We start from the raw sequence: 17,766 nt of genomic DNA on the forward strand, positions 1-17,766 counted from the left end.
ATTAAGGAGAGAGGGGAAAAAAACCAAGACAATTTAAAATGCAAGCGTGACAGACTCTCTAATAACAGAAAGAAAGAAACAAATGAACCAAACGTTCCATTCTGTTCACCTGTGACCAAAAAAACAAACCCAAACAAAACCTGCTTTTATCATCAGGGAGCCTAAAACAAGCAAGAAAATTTTATTTATCTCCCTTTCAGTGCTTATATTTGATTTCTTAGATAAGTCTTCCTTGCAGCCAAGTTAAAAAGTTTTATGATTGTTTCTGAGCCCTTTTTAAGTTGGTTTGTTTTCTTTCTCCTTAGCTTTCAGACAAAGCTTTGTGTTCTGCCGTCTCTACCTCAGCTCATTTATCTTCTGCAGTTTCAGAGGAATCAGCACACTGGAGCCTGCTTTGCTTTGTGTCTGTACTGCATTTTAGCCTTTTGATTTCTACTGCTCACCTCAGTAATAATGGATTTGCTAATGTTTGCCTTTATTCTAATAGCAATCAAACAACTGAAAGATTTCCATTTGCAGGAAGTTAACATTTTTTGTCCTCCTGTACTTGTAATATTTGATGTAATGTTCAAACTAACCATAACTGCAGCATTTAAGTAATTTAGAGATAAAAGCTTGTGTATTTACTTCACAGATTAAGCTGAGTGAATCAAGCCAAACCTTCAAGCTAATGCTTTCCAATTCTGTTATGGAGGGGAAAGGTTAATGAACACTTCCCTCATGTTTTGCTTCTCCATCTCGTCCCAATAGAATTTTCTTCAGATCTGAACCACCCATCAGTACAGAGCAGATGCCAAGAGCTAAAAGACTTGCCGTGCTGCTGTTTTGGCAGATTTTACAATTACAAGGTCTAATCCTACAGCCTCAGTGTGCATAACTTATGTAAGACCCTGGGAGCTTTGTGTCTCAAGCACTGCATCCAATGCCAAATTTTCTTACAACGATTGATTCAGAGCATCTGGAACAACTTTGGCTTGGAATTTCAGACTCATAGTTTTACACCTTGGCAGGGGTATTCTGACTTATGTTTTACTTAATACTAATAGAAGAGTAACAGAGCAACATGTTGCTCCAAAGTCGCACTGAAAGCAGGCCAGAATTGAAACCCATGAAAGTAAGACTGTGACAAAGAGTAGAAGTCAGTGCAGTGATTACCATTATCTTTAGGTAATTGTCAGAGTGCTACATGATCTTGTAGGGGTAACTTTGTCTTCATTTAATTGCTGGAAGTCAGGTTTTAACTAGATCATCTTTCATAATCATCATGGAACTTTCTGTGGTCATTTGTTCTTCCCTTGCAGTGTGGCATCTCAGTGCTGCAGCTCCTGTCCACTTCCTTGTCTGATACTCTTCTCTTCCCCTATCTTCCCTTGTACATCATTTGCACTTCAGGCACGATTTGCAATTTCACCCACTTCACATGGGCTCAGAGGAGAACACAGCTTAGGATCAGACCTACTGCTCCATTTGTTTAGCATCAGCTAATTATTCCCAGTTCTAAAAGCATTTTATGTATTGAACAGTTTATTAAAACCTAATGTGAAATGGAAACCTTAGGTTTAAAAGCAACAGAAAAGAAGTAATTATTACCACAACTATTATTCAGTTCACAACAAAACCTGTGAAGGACAGAACCTCAGCCAGCACAGAATAGTTCCCACTGAGATCAGTTGAGCCATATTAATTTGTGTCAACTCAGCAGCTCATTCTTAGTTTTCAGCTTGATGCACAAGATTTAATCTTTGGATTGGTCATCTTTTTTGTAAATGAAGGACAATGTCTCCTTTCATAGGGAATCTTATTTATTCCCAAAACACCTAACAGTAATTCAAACTCTAGAAAAAAGAAGTTTTAATCCTAACTACTCCTTTTCAGAATATGCTTAGTAAGGCTGGTCAGCCAAAATAAATGGTCCATTATGTAGTGGGATATCAGCTTCATAAAGTTTTTTTAAATAGACTTTTGTCTCTCAAAGGGAGTTGGGGAATTACTGTTTCTATAAAATTGTAGATTCTTTGACAAAAAAGATTATTTATACACGCATTAGTTAATTTCAAAACTGTCAGTCTGGCTTGCCATCATTTTATAATCCCATAGAATTTAAAAGTTGAGCACCTATAGTCTGGGTTGCTTAAATATATAAAAGGGTTTGTGTAGTCTTTCTGTCCCACATTTTTTTCTGTTTAAAACAATGAAAAACACCACTAGCCATAGGATTTCCCTACCATCTCAAATTACAAGTTGCATTCTAAAATTAAAACTTCATGTGAACAGGGAAGGACCAAAGAGGAGCAAGGAAATGTCATGGAGAAATACACAGCCACACACAGGTAAACAAGAATTTCAGCACAGCCCACACTGCCGCTGTTATCACCCTGAAGCTCTAGGGACCATCTGCTGGTGTGAGAAATTCAGCATTAGGAAGTCCCAAACCCAACAGCCATATATGCTTAAAAGCAGACAAAATGAGACTTTATACACCTGTCTGGATCGGTTTCAGTTAAGCTTGTGCCTTGTCTTGGAAATCTAATTTATGATTTCAAACTTTCTGAAGTTAAACCTCAAAAGTATAAACCCTGCTGCCAGTCTCAATCCAAAGACATAAATGCCAACACTGTCCCTTGGCCAGCCCTGAGCAAGGCCAGCCAAGGTCTGAAAGCACAACTTACAGCCTCTGAGTAAGAATGAAGCTTTATTGTTTGCATGTGCACTTTACACAGGAAAACTTAAAAATGCAATCCACAGTCCTATTTATGTTTTACCACAATGTCAGACAAGAATAATAGTTGTGTTTCCCTTCAACACCATGAAAAACAGGAGGTTTGGGGTAGATTCTAAACTTGACTAGTGGCATTTGGACATCGCAAGAAACTGGATTTTACATGCCTAAGAATTAAAGAAATAAACTATTTTAAAATTCTCTGGACTTCGCTTTTATGCAAAATCTATTCAACACACAGTTTTGTGACATTTCTGTATTTTTCAAAATATCCCACAGCTGCTGAAAAAGGAGGTGACTCTATGAGGCCATTCAATACACCGAGAAACCCGAGCTCCACTACTCCAAGCCTCTGAGAAAGCCATACGAACTCAGGAACCCTTTTCGTCCTCACCACGCTGAAAGCGCAACCCCGGAGCCGCAAGGCCCGTCCTTAAAAAAACAGGAATAACAGCAGGAAGCCGAAAGTTGGGGACGTCACCTCCAGGTGACACCGGAGGGAACTCCCCGCTCCGTGCCGGCGCCGGGGGAGGCTCGGCCGCGCTGGGCCGGCCCGGGCGGAGCTGCCGGGGGAAGGCGGGGAGAGCGGCCCCCCAGCCGTGGTGAGGAGGGAAGGACGGAGGGAAGGGAGGAGGCGGAGGCGGCAGGAGCCAGGGATCGGGGCTTGGAGCTCGGAGCTCGGGGTGGGCTCCGAGCGGGGCTGAGGGCGGGCAGAGCGCGGGCGGGTCGGAGCGCAGCGCGCCGGGGGCGGGCAGGCCTCGCTGTCCCGTGTTGTACTGCCCGCGGCAATCACAGGAACGTGTATGTGTATATCTCTGTGTGCATATATATATGTATTGAAAACAGAAAATTAAAGCTTTTTTTTTCTTCCCCCCCCCCCATCCAAGTGCCCGAGTTAAACAGGACAAGAGCGTATATGGTTACTTTACGGGTTTTTTTTTAAATCTGTGTAATTCATCTTTCTCCTCTACTTCACTTTAAGGGGTTGTTTCCCCCCTTGGGCAACAGCTGTGGTTCAGTTTTATAAGCAGTCCCTGATGTTTGTTTTCTTTAAGCTTTGCAGCACCACAGTTGCTGCTGAAGTCTGGTTCCACTGTGTGGTTCTGGCAGTAAATTACCTTCATGCCTTTCGCTTCAGAAATGCAAATTTTAGGCTTTGGTGTAGCTATGATAAGCTAATTAGTGTTCGGATGATCTGGACTTTGGGAAGTCCAGAGATGTCTTAGGGAGGCACTGAGGACACAATAGGTGACAGTCCTGTCAGAGGGGAATTTGAGCTATTTGAGGTTCTGCCTTTTACAATAATTTAATTAGACAAATTGGATTTCATTGCAGTGATGATTTCTAAGGACTTAATTCATAAAATGTTTCAGTAGCTATTGCTGCATCTGGAGCAGATTAAATTGGCTGGGTGAAGCTGTTAACCCACAGCCGCCTGCCCTGGCCTTAGCAAGTGCCCTGAAGAAGGACTGGCAGCATCTCACCAGCCAACTTCACAACTGTATTTTTCCCCCCGTGTTGTTGTTTTAGTGCAACTGCCACTCAAAAAAAAAAAAAATGTGTGGATGTCCCCTCACCAAGCATTGTGCATTTTTTTTAGCAATAACTAGAAGAAACTAAGAAATTAGCCTTTTAGGCTCACAAAGTATAATGGAGAGTTTCAAAGACATAAGAAGTGCTGTCCAGCCCAGCAATCTGTCACAGGCAATGGAGAGAGGAGATGCAGTTTAGGGAAGCAGGGAAGCTAACCTGGCCACTTGCTGTACCTTGTGTTCCTTGGGGACACCACACCTGGATGTATCCTCCCAGGGTGCTCTTTTTGCCTGTTGTAAAATTTGGTATTGCTTTCACTGACTGCCCTCTGGATCTGGTATTGCAGGGAGAAGTTGTGCATTCAATTTAACCAATGCCTTCATCATTCTGTAAAACTCAACTGTAGCCTCCCCCAAGCTCCTCCTCTCCAAACCAAACAGTCTCTGATATTTTTTGCCTCTCCTGAACAGCAGTGGCTCCATTCACTTGGCTGTTTGAACTGCCCATCCTGAGCTGAGACCAGAACTGCTCGTAGCAGTCAAGGCTTGGCCCCATCCAGGTTTTTGGTAGCATAAGACAATACCCCATGTGATGGTCTTGGTACCTTTTCTCATGTTGCCCAGCATTTTGTTGGCTTTTTTATCTGCCACCAAAAAAAAGAGGAGGTGCAAAGTTTTGGAGATAGTATGGCTGTATGGTTATTAGTGTATACTTTAATTATCAGAACAATTTATAAACATTTCAGTGTAGTTGTTTCAGAATCTCACTTCTTTTTCTTTGGATAGATAGAAATCCCCACATAGGTGAGATGTCCTTAAAGAGAGAGCACAACATTTTGGACAATAAGCAGGGCACATACATGCCTGGTAATTTCCAAGTTCTTTGGTTGTACGAGACAAGTAAAGTTCTAAAGCAATCATTTAATTAAAATAAAAAGATAAGAAGCAATGTGAATTCTTGAGCCTAGGAGCCATTTACTTAAGCTGCTTCATTGCTATGCAAAATCCTCAGTCTTATTGGGAAAATTCATATATTAGTGCAAGAAATGCACATGATGCTTTGCATTTTGATGACTTAAAAATATAGCTGCAAATAAGTTTCTCACTGGCAAGTAGGCTGTGCTTAGGGGCTCCTGGATGCTACTGAGTGTGTGCAGGAGGGCACATTGTTTCCAGCAGCAGCCTTATATATTCATTATCAACCTCAATTGTTGATCTCGGTTTGTTGCCTCTGGCAGTAACCAATAAATGAAGCTTCGGAGGAAAATGAGACCTATCATGCACTTAACAAACTGAGCAGTTCTATATATTGCAGAATTCCTTCTTGCTTGCACGTGGTCAGGTAAACTTCAAAGCAGAAAAAGATAGCTTTCTTAGTCATGATTTTAGCTTATTTTTTTTAATTCTTTCCTTTGCTGGAAGACATGCTCCATATGCCTGAAGAGCCAGTGAGATGTTCTTTCCTGACTACATAAACTGTGTCAGGAATTAGTTGCTCCTAACGCAGCATGATGGCAAATAGTGATCCCTTTTTTGAAACCCAAAAGTAACTAGTGGGATTATGGATGTTGATGTTTTAACTTTGGTCTTGCTGTTTTTTCTGGAAAACCTGTATTTCCCTCTGGTTGCTGTATATGATTATTTTGCATCTGAATGTTCTACAGTAGCGCTTTTAGATGTTTCGTTAGTTTGCTACCTTTTAGAGCCAGCTTTATAAAAGCAAATTTCAGTGATTGAAGATGCTTTCATTACCACTTAAATATCTTCCATTTGTGTGCGAGCTGTATTTCTGAGATTTGCCTTAGGTTATGCTAAGTGTATCTTGCTAGTTATAAGAAAATTACAATGATGATGATAGACAAAAAAATCACTCTCAGGGGCTTCTGGAAAGGAACTCGAAGTTTTAGCAAGACACTGTTTTGACAGACAAGTTGGTGTTTTCACTAAATCAGCTGTTTGTTTGCTTAAAAATAACCACCCTGGGGTTTAGTTCTGCATGTATCCTCTTTTTTCTGTAAATCAACATATTGTTCTTTGTGGGTGATTGACTCATACATGCAAGCAGAAGGATGACTATTGGCTTTACTTGGAGTAGTTTATACAATTGTAGGAGAATAAAAAACTTATTTATTCGTGTGATATGGGCACAAGGAGTAGGGAAGGAGCTGAGGGTTAGATGTTGAGTGATCACAGGGGATTACTGGGTAAGTAATTATAAAGCTCATCGTGCAGTAAATAGAAGAAGATGCCAGGAGTTGGTTGTGTCCCTGTGACCTTGTGGAAATGCTGCCAAATGTGCAGGGACTGCTGTTGTGTAATGCACGCTGAGATCCTGCATTTCCCAGCAAACTGGCTGTGGAAAGTTGGACAAGATGGTCTTGTTGGGGAGGTATCACTGGCTTTGTAACCAGATAGAACTGCTGCAGATCTCTGTGCCTAAATGTTGTCAAATGCTCAATGGGCAGTTTACAAAATGGGGATTATGTCATTATTTTCCCAGAGATGGCGAGAAAGAACATTAAGAGTGTTATGCTTTGTTTTTTCTTTACATGTTTACTGTTTAAGGATAACAGATAATCTAATGACCTCAAAATATTTAGTAAATGCCCATGTAGGCGTGTTAAAAACATGGGAGTTTACTGTTGATGTGCATGAATGGTGGTTTCTGAATTCCATGTTGCTGAGTTGTTGCATCCCTTATTGCTGTTCAAGCAAGAGGCAGCCTGCAAGCATGATTATTTGGCAGGATGATTAAGAATATTAATAAAATACAATATTCTTAATATTAAGAATATGAAGGAAAATATATCCTATAGGATACTATCATGGGAGCATCTCTGTGGACTTCTTATTGGTTGGACTCTGGGACCAGACCCTCTTGTGCCCCACTGTGTAATTCCAGTTGCAAGTTCTAAACTTGCAACAGCTCAACAGGCTTAAAAAATTCCATTGTTGACTTGAGCTCACAGACACTGTTTTGTGTGTGTTGTGAACACCATCCTTTTAAAGTTGTGCTAAAGAATATTTCTGCTCAGTTTTTTTGCACTTGAAAATCACTGAAGGCAATACCATGAGCATTATTAACTAGAGATTCAATATTTGCATGTATTTCATGAGTCCTGTGCTCAATTTATTATTTATATTTTTCATGCTTTATCCATGTGTACTTTTTATGGTGATTTTTTTTATTTAGTTCCTTTCAACTGTAGGTTCTTTGTAGCAATGGAGCAGAAACAGTTGAGAATGGAAATTGAAAACAGAACTAGTTGTATTGAGAAGAAAAAATAAATAAAAGTAAAAGCAACTATAAGAAATATTTAGGTTGATTTCAGAGATGTAACTGATGAAGAGATTTTGTTGGCTCTTCTGTGAGAGGGAACTTCCCCACGGATACAGCCTGAAATAAAGGAATTGCAGGAGTGAAGTATCCTACTGTGATTTGAAGGATTATAATTTCAGGAGAGGAAGAGACACTTCTGCTCAGGCTGCTTTCTCTGGTTGCCACCAGGGCACTTGGAGTTTGGGCCACAGACATATCACAGTTTTCTGTGAGGTAACTTCTCCATGGAAAACTTTTTGATTTTTTGGGAAAATTGCTGCCTGGACAGAGATGAAATAAAAATAGCGAGTACCCCCTCAAATTAAGCAAAAGATCCCTATGCATTATTAATATTATTTATTATTTTTGTGCTTTGAGGCAATTTCAAAGATGCATGTGAAAAAGCAGGGATTATTTTTATAAGGTTTTACAAGCTGCTGCTCCAGTGAAAACTGAAACAAACTATTCTTCTTTGCTGGGGTGAGGAACTTTTTAATGAGTAAATAAAATATCACCTTAGATTGTACATTTTTAATTTTTTCTCTCACCCAGATACTTACGTTCACTATTAAAGTGGAAGGTGGGGATACACTGGTAAATATTTGTCACTGTTGCAGAGGATTGATTTCAGTGACAGCACATGCTGGGAACTTACTGACTGCAGTAACTTCTGTTACAGGTGTGGCTCTCATTATTTAGAGGGTGAGAAAATCTAGTATCCAGTCATATTTTTAAGGGACATTTGTGTACTGTGGTTTGCTGTGATTTGGGTCAGCTACTAAAATGCACTTTTTATTTTCTGACTTTGAAAATATGTCTAGCAGCCATAATATTCTTATAACGTCATTTGGTGTAACTCAGCTGGACTCAGTGCATCCACATGAATATATATGAGTTAATGATGTGGCCCGGTAAGAGGATGGAAATGGGCAGCTTTGAACTTGTTCAAATCTAAATTTCATCTAAATTAATCTAGATTCATCCTCACAGGAGGAGATAACACTTTAATCCTGTGCTAGGATTTGGTTTTTTATTTCTGTTCTTTGCAGAAATTTTCCCTCAAGGGTGAGTGCCTCAGAGCGTGCACGGATCAGTGTCTTGTTCTCCAGTTTACTAATTTAACAGCTCATGAATCAGCCTGCACTGCTCAGCACTCCATTGTGCTGCTGATAATTAATCAGATATGGCTCTAATTCCTGTCTTTCAGCAGAACTTAGCTGTGGTCATCTGTTACATCATCTAGTATTGGCATATTGTAGGAATATAGGCAACAGGAAGAGAACTTGCAGGAATTTTCTAATGAAAGTTATAGTGATTTGTCCATCATAAAACCTTTTTTATATGGATTAAATTTGATGGTAACTGCCCTTTTGTGGATTGCCACATGATGTTCCATGTTGCTGAAAGCTTTCCCAGCTCCAGACACGTGGGTGGGAGGTGACTGGCATTTACAGGGAGACACCTGCTTGGCCAGGGCTGTTGGTACAAGTGCCCAGAGCACCTAAAGTTTTCTCCTGTGTTTGATTTCTCAAGAGAGCTTAGCTGAAAAATCACTTAACTCTCTTTTTTTTTTTCCTCCTCTTGTTTTGAGTGGTGTTCTATTGATTTTAAACATGTAAGTAATTAATACCAGCCAAGATAGTGGCTGAATCAGAAAGTTTTGTTTGAAATTTTAACTGTTGTACTAGACCTGTTGAATAGGTTTAGGATACACTATATTGGGGATAGTAGGAATAAAAACACTGCTCTTTTGATTATTTTTAAATATATAACTAGATTTTATAAATGGAGGTGTATATATGTATAAAAACATCTTATGCAACACAACTTCATTACATGTTTAATATTAGTACATTCTTGGTTTGGGTTTTTTTGTTTGTTTGTTTGTTTTTAGTCTTTTTATTGTTGTTGGCTTGATTTTTGAGTTTCCATTACTGGTGTTGTCTGATTATCATTAAGAATTACAGATTGAAGTCTTTCCCTGGAGTCTCCAGGGTAGGAATGGGTAAGAGCTGCAATCAAATCATCCAACACCTTTGTTTCAGGTGAGAAATAGAGTAGTCTATAGAATTAAAAGCAAAACAAAAGCAATCATTCAGCTAAGATGGCAAATTAAAGATCAGCTATGGGAGTGTAAACCACCCTTCATCAGAACAGAAGAGAGTTCACAGAGCCATGGACCAGCACATGTGAGAGCTCCCATTCACATACTAATGTTTTGCTCACTGTTTCAAGGCAAAAAGACAATGAAGATACATTTACAGAACTGCTGATATGGAAACTAAAACTTTGGTGTTGGTTTTTCTGAATAAACAACCTGCAGGTTTTGCATACAGTTTTCATGTCTGAGTTTGTTTGGTGTCCACACAGGGACAGTAAAGCAGAGGAGAGAGAGAGAAGAGGGTGCTGTGAAATGTGCCTCCTACAGCTGCTACAACTGTAAACCATAAAATTGTTGCTAACTTCCAATGGCTCTGCAGCCAGCAAGTCTTTTCCCTCTGGCATATCTCCCTGAGTAAGATGTGAGATATGAGAAATGAGTGAAGCAAGATAAAAACATTATGAAAGAATCTTTATATGTATATTTAGTACTAAATGTTCAAGTTACAGATAGCACTTAGGCTTCAAAGAATTTTCTCTATAAAATTTTGCAAACTGCTAATGTGTCACAAGTGGAAATAGTAAAATTTGTTTCAGGGTGCACTGAATGCTGTTCAGAGGTACAGTCCCAAGCTTCAGTGCTGTAAATCCTCTGTAAATTAACTGATAGAGTTGGCAGCTACAAAACATCAACTTCACATTGTTGTAACCGTTATTATTAAATTTTTCTAAGTCAGAGAAGTTGAAAAAAAAGGGAATATAAGGACTGGGAACAGTGAGAGGTAGGCTCTGAGCTACAGTACTTGGTTGTACTGCAGATGGAGAGTAAGATTTGGCTGAACAGGGCACAGAATCCAGACTGGATTTGATCTGTTAACCTAAGACTGACTGCTAAAGTTTGGGATGCATCTTCTGCAGAAAGACAGTTAACATTTGGTGGAGAGGCCTGGAGGCCAGGGAAAGTGAGGAGTATACTGTATGTGTGATATATAGGTGTGAGCATTGTAGAGATTTCAAATCTAGGGAAATAAATTGAATTCACAGATGTGTGTGGGACATACATGTTTTTACCATGCCAGGTATATTCTGGATCAGTTGTAGAAAGAGCTGTGCAAATAAGTAGCTCCAAGCACAGTGACTAATTTAAACTGATTTCTGCTCCATTTTTACTGAGGTGCCTGACATTTTAACACACAGGACTGATGTGCTACTTCTCTGGTGCTCCATGAATACACAATTCTGAGAATGCTGCTCCTTTTTGATTAGGAAGAATAGACAGGGGCTTCTCTTTGTCAAGTTTGTCTTTTATTTTAATTTTTTTTTCTTTAGGGTGGAGTTTTAATGTTTTGCTGTCAGGATGGAGAGCAGGATCCCTGTCATCCTTCTAGCCTGTGGCTCCTTCAACCCCATCACAAACATGCACATGCGGTTGTTTGAGCTGGCTAGAGATCACCTGCACCAAACAGGTCAGTAAGGGCTGAGGGTCACACACACAGGGCTTGGCTGGGAAAAGGAAGGAACATCTTCAGTACTTGCTTGGATAAGCTCTCCATTTATGTCTGGCTTAATTTTAATTCTCTTTATTGATCATTTAATATGAGGCTTTCATGGCATATTCAATATAGGAAGTGTAGCATTACCTCTTCCTTTGGCTCAGCGTTTAAAAAAGTATAATGAGTGTTCATGCAAATAAAGTGAAAGTTTTATCAGCAGTTTTAGGATTGTATTCGTGGAACTGGCTGAGCCCTGTGAAGGAGTATGCTTAATAATTCTGAAACTTAGAGGAATCATTTATGTTCAAATTTCATGCTTTTATGACACACTGTGTTTTGGTAAGAAGTGGTACTGGTACCAGTTCTGACAGCCAGGTGAAACTGGAGAAAAGGTGAAACATTAATTATTCATTATCCATCTTCACTAAGAGGCACTTTTTCCATCCTAGAAAAATAATTTGTTCATAAAGGAAATCAAAAAAGCAAAATGTCAGCAGGATAGAATGTTTTGGGAACAAAGGAGAAAGTGGGTATCATCAGGAACTTAAGCAAGAATCAGAAGAGCTACTGAGAGGCATTGAACTCTAAGCTTGATCAGCTCCTTAGTTGCTGAGGGGGTTTTTTTGGTTTGTTCGTTGGTTTTTTTTTTTTCATTTGGCAGCTAAAATTTGCATTTATGTTTCAGGAAGCAGTAGTGAGGGAATTGTAGTTTACTGGAATCTGACAGAAGTTCCTAGGGAGGTGGTTCAGCAGGAACCTGAACGGCAAATAACAGTAAAAGGAATGTAGCTGTCAAACTGAGGCGGGGAGAGAATGTGGTAACCCACTGATACCACTGTGCAGGAAATGCAGCAACTACCTACTCTTTATATGCTGTGAGAATACCTGGACTCTCATGAGGAAGAATTACACAGCTGGCTCAGAGAGCAGCCTCTACAAGTCTCTGTTATCCTATAACTTTAATATTATTTTGTTGCTCCTACAGAACTGGAAATAAAGGGTTAAAAAGAGATTTTAATTGACTTTTTTCACTGTAATTTTGTAACTGATTCTGCTGCCCAAGTGTGCAAGGAGTAGAAGGGTAATGTGAGACCAATTGGTAATTCTGTTTAAGTAACATTTCATTACCTTGGAAAAAGGATTGAACTGGGAAATGAATTATGGCTCTGTCTGAATCACAATTCATGGTTTAGTCTGCTCCAGGATGTGTGTAATGAGACTCCACCCCTCACTCAGAGCAGGTTACTTAAAGAAGTCTGGTAAAAATTATACTAGAACTAAAATTGTGAAAAGCTGAAATGGTAATTGTGCATTACATTGCACCTCTCTAATGTCAGTGCTTAGTTCTGGATAGGGTGTGACTCGCCTTTTCACTTCTTAGTTTAATGTGTGAAGACTCACTAGTATTAGGGCTTTATGCATTAAAGAAACCCTTCATTTGTGTCTGGGTTGCCTACAGTGCAAAGCAAGAATCTTGTTACCCATCACAAGTCGAGGTGGCTTTATTTGAATTACCTGTAAGTGCAGGTATATGTGTTTTTATGTATGGATATACAAATCTCCTGTATGGTCCTTCTTTGCACCATGAAGATAGTTTCTCCAGCAGAAGGGTTGGCAAAGTGCTATAAAAATGACTGATTCAGGATGCCTGTTTGATAGTAGACCCATTCCTACCCAGGAAATTAATTGGTCATCCTCTCATGATTTTAATCCTGTTTCCAGTTCTGTGGTTACCCAGGGAAGGACGGGAGAAATTGCAGCTGAGAAGCCCCAGCTGCAGACTGGGAGCTGGTAGTGGGGGTGGAGAACAGTGGTGATACATGGCTAGGGTGTGTTTGAACTGAGGGAGGAGGATGCTGTATTCCCAGGGATTCCGTCCTCAGAGGGAGCAGTGCACTTGGAAGCTGACACACACTGAGTGCCTGGGAAGGTGAGGAGCAGAGTCAGGAATTACCCAGCACAAGGGGTGGGAACAGCTTCCTTTGGTTCTGTTGCAGGAGTTGTCCATTCCAGATGGGTTTGGGATGATGAGCTGTGAAGTGGCTTGGCTGGAGCTCACTGCAGTCACCAGCCTGGGAGTGTTCAAAAGCTGTGTGGATCTGACACTGGGGGCATGTTGTAGTGCTGAACTCGGTAGGGCTGTGGGAATGGGTGAGCTCAATGATCTTAGAGGACTTTTCCAATCTTAATGATTCCGTGACTTCAGAGTCAGGTTTTGCTGTTAGGAATGACATGACTATCCCTGATGTGCATCCTGACTGACAGCTCCAGTAATTCTCTCTGCCAGCTTTTTGTACATCACTTCAGTTTCAAATGCTGCCTAATCTTATTTTTCATACATCCCTATTTCAAGTAGGAAATTTTATTGAGTTTCTGGTACTTTAAGCAGTTTCATTGCCACACATCAAGTAATTCATCCTTTCTCTGCTAATATCAGCCAGCAAATCTTGTCATGCTGCTTTTTAAATATAACATGTCTGGATGACTCTAATGATTCTCTTTATCTGGATTTTGACTCTACTCATGCAAATTTGATGCCTTACACATTCTCACCCAGTTAAATTTTCTGAGATTCAATCCCTTGTTTTGAAATTGTGTGGGTTTGATTTGGATTTTTGTGTGTGTGTGTTTAGGGCTTTCGGTTTGGTGGCTTGGAGTTTTTTGGTGGTTTGCTCTGGGTATGGTTCTGGAGGGGATGTTGGTTTTTTCTTAGTTGGCCTTTGGTTTTTTCCTGGTGGATGAGAGGTATATGGTCTTTAAACTAATGGCCATATCTGCAGGGAGGCAAAACTTTTGTGTTTGAGTTGGTGTCATGTTTCATTGATGTCAGAGAAGCTTCCAGCAAGTCTAACTCTGCCTTTTACTCAATTATCAGGGAAATGCAGAAGAGACTTATGTTTTGTGGGCACTGCTCAGCAGGGAGGAAAGTTTCTAGAAATTTTGCTTATGCTAAACCAGAACTATTTCATAATACTTACTTAGTAGCATCTTGGAAAAGGAATGAAATCCAGCAGCACTGAGGCACCAAGTGCCATTGCTGCCTGCTAGGGACAGGAAGGAAGGAAGAACAGCAGTGGGTTTATTCCTCTTCCCTGGGTAGGATCACCCCAGAAAGCTGCAGAGCTTCCCAGGCTGTTGTGGGTTTTCCTGTGACACTGAGAGAAAAATGAGTTATGGGTCAGAGTTAAATGTATGGAAGTATCTCATTTATTTGGTTTCCTATAGTGGTTATTTACTTTTATTATTTACCTTTTGTATAGTTTCTCACAGTGAATTCCAGACTTACTACTAGAAGAAATAAATCTTTAGAAGCTCCACCAAAGTACACATACAATTTTATATGACATTGCCATTTGATACGTTTGCTTTAGTATTAATAAATTAATTCAGCATTACAGTTTGTGCTAGTGTCTGTGACAATTGACAGTGACTTTTATTATGTAAAACTAAATACCTACTTAATAGTCTATTTTAACATGTTTGAGGGACAGCTTTTATTTCATTACTTTTGTTATATTTAGTTTTCTAGCCACTAACAAGTTTTCCTAAACAGTTCTTAGAGAATATAAGTTTGTAGCAAGAGGAAATTTTTTGCTACTTGTGATAGGTATGTTTTGAAAAACAAAGCCACTTAAGGGCCTGAAGGATTTTTACACATACTTAGGACAAGCAATAATAACACACTTCAGGATGAAAAAAAATACCATTCCAGAGAAATAGAATTTGAAGATAATTCTGGCCCAAGAAAGGTTTAAAGCTACCTGTAATAATTTATGGGACAGAGAAGAGAATTGCAGTGGACATTAAGAAAAGCCCAAGGGGACAGAATTTAATGATTTCTTCTTTGCATGCCTGCCAGAATTGAGGGCTATATTTGAATAGGTGAACTTTCAAATTACTGAAGAGGACGCAAGTTATTACGAGCCAATAATAAAATGTTTTGCTATGTTTTGACAGCTAGAGCTTGTAATTTTAGGTGGAAGGCTCTCATGGGCATCGTGTTTGCACAGTGTGGGTTACTCAGTTGTGAATCATCTCAAACACTTCCCGTGTTTGACTGTCACTACTGAAGTGTTACCAACCTGCATTTTTTCCTTCTAGTTGTTTTCATTTGTGCTTTGGAACAAGCTGATATGGCATCAGAAGCTCTTAGCCCATTTATGCAGTTCTAGGCCAGACTGCAGACTGAAATCATTACAACTCACAGGGGTAGGACAGACTCATTCTTGGTTAGCGTGATCTCACAGAAATTTAATTTTTACACTTAATATATTCATTTAAAATATAAAGGAACAATTTATGTCTGTAGGAACTGAAAAGAAAGAAACCGAAATGTGGAAAATAAAATTATTGTGTAGGAAAAAACTTTTAATAAGGTTAACGAACTAATGACTTCAAACTGTAGCTTCTTTCCCTCTAAATGAGAAGTGACTTCAAACTGTAATTTCTTTCCCTTTAAATGACAATATATAATATATTGTCTGTATAATATCAGACTACCAGAGAATAATTGTTGTTCATAAATCAAGTGAAATTATTTCCAATTTCAGATCAAGAGATGGAGTTGATTCTATGCACATCTTTGCATGTTTCTGGGAAGTTTTATCTTGCTCATTTTGTCTGCAGTGAGAATGTTTTAAAACAGAGGATGGTTTGAACTGATATTTTAAGAGGATGCAAATCTCACTGAATTTTAATACTATTTTTTTAAGTTCAACTCAGTGAAGTACTTTTGAAAATTTTACCCTATACCATCAAAATAAATGCGATGTTATTAGATTGTCATTTTAGAATATTAAATTGTCATGTGCCAGTATCAGAAATTATGAGTCCAGGGGTATTGTTTTCATTACAAACAATGCTGCATTTAAGTTTCTTTGCTAAAACAATTGAATAAGAAAAGAAGAAGATGATTTTTTTTCCCTTCAGTATCATATTTAGCATATCTATTTAAAATGCATGTGCTACATCAGAAATAATTTTGTTTCATTTTTGTTCAGTTGAAACAGCCTTTCTCTCCTCTCCATTTCTTGAGGGTTGCAGCTTAGAGTAGTGACTGATGGTTTATCAAAATGAGAGCTACATTTTTGTTTCCTGATTTGAGGACAGAACTGCAAAATCTAACAAAAAGAGCCTGATGTGTTAATGATTCCATGATGTTACAGGAGTAGAAAAATATGGGCATATTTTCAAATTTAATTAACGTGATCAGCCTGACAGAAAGGGACTTTAGTGGCTGCTAAGCTGGTTTAAGTCTCATTTTAGACTCCATTAGCCCCATCTTTGTTCTTGAATCTTCTGATTATCTGAATCACATTAATCACAGCTGTAATAATATGCCATAATTCTTGCTTTAACACAAGAAGGCACAATGACTTTGATAAACAAGCATCAGATGCTTAAGAACAAAGTAGTATTAGTTAAGTCATCCATTGCTCTGGCTATATCAAAGCTGTAATTACTGGACTATGAAATTTAATCATATCTAACAGTTTTGGTACTTTGCAACATAAATTATGAATATCTCTACTTGCTTTAAAATTGTCTGTTCATCCAGCTTTCCTTTATGGATCATATAACAGGATAAATGTATTGATAGTAATTGTGAGCAGTTCACAGAGGAACAAAGAGGCTGCATTTTAATTGCTGTTAATGTATTAAAAACAATACCCAAAACAAGTTGTTCATAGTGCCTTATGATTCTGTAGTTAACCATGGAGGTTAACCTTTGAAGAAGTTGGACTACATGAACTCCCAAGGTGTTATCTGCCCTAAATTTTCAAGGTTCTGTGAAGAGGACATAATTTTCTTTTTTCTTTTCTTTCAAAAGGAAGGTATCGGGTGATTGAAGGCATAATGTCTCCTGTTAATGACAACTATGGAAAGAAAGGCTTGGTTTCAGCAAGGCACAGGATAGCAATGGCTAAACTGGCACTGAAGACATCTGACTGGATTCGAGTTGATCCATGGGAGAGTGAGCAGGAGACATGGACAGAGACAGTCAAAGTATTAAGGTAATTATCTTTTTTCTGTTGTTATGAAATTGCTGACTGCCAAAAATCTGTCGGTCTGCCAGGTCAGTGCACAGACCTCGCTCCTGTAAAACAGCCGGGCAAAGCAGAGCATGTCTGGTTATGTTCATTTCCTGGGGAATAAAGTATTGTACCTGTGAGCAATGAAAATTCATTCAGAAGTCAAGATTCCCCACCAGGATTCCCTTTCATTCAGAAGTCAGGATTCCCCACCAGGAGGCTTCCCTTTGCTAGTGCAAAGCAGATAAGCTTTCCCCAAACCTGTACAATAACCACAGCACTGCACTAATGCCCTTTAAGTAGTTAAATGCATGTGGAAAGCCTCTGCAAAATTCTGGCCACTGAAAGAGTTCTGCAGGAAAAGTTCTTGGCTCTCATGTTGTTTTTCTAAGCAGGTAATAGAGATCGTAATCAGAAAGTGAGAGGGTTTACAAACAATTCAATTCTTCAGGAGCATCCCTATTCCAGATTAGCTTTGTTAGCATTATTGTGCCTCCGGGTTTATCTATTCACACCTCCTTGAAAAGTTTCCTTATTAACTCTAATGGCAAGTTAAACCCAAGCTCATCAC

At 39.1% G+C, this 17,766-nt stretch overlaps 1 protein-coding gene across 5 annotated transcripts in view; it reads left to right on the forward strand.

The window, feature by feature from the left end:
* Positions 1-3,054: 3,054 nt before the first annotated feature.
* The window catches only part of LOC113969096 (retinol-binding protein 1), a 36,230-nt gene continuing 21,518 nt past the window's right edge, over positions 3,055-17,766 (forward strand). For 2 of the 5 annotated variants that reach the window (XM_027686283.1, XM_027686280.1), the window contains exons 1-4: positions 3,246-3,321; positions 9,530-9,615; positions 11,000-11,136; positions 16,994-17,177. In XM_027686283.1, the coding sequence (XP_027542084.1) occupies positions 11,028-11,136; positions 16,994-17,177 (293 nt within the window). In that variant the 5' untranslated portion in view covers positions 3,246-3,321; positions 9,530-9,615; positions 11,000-11,027. Of the gene's footprint in view, positions 3,207-3,245; positions 3,322-8,132; positions 8,250-9,529; positions 9,616-10,999; positions 11,137-16,993; positions 17,178-17,766 lie in introns of those variants that run through there. The other 3 variants (XM_027686281.1, XM_027686282.1, XM_027686285.1) reach the window with 3 other exon arrangements.

The sequence above is a fragment of the Neopelma chrysocephalum genome, unplaced genomic scaffold (assembly GCF_003984885.1).
Source record: "Neopelma chrysocephalum unplaced genomic scaffold, ASM398488v2 Primary Assembly neopelma1_70, whole genome shotgun sequence".
Classification (NCBI taxonomy): Eukaryota; Metazoa; Chordata; class Aves; order Passeriformes; family Pipridae; genus Neopelma; species Neopelma chrysocephalum.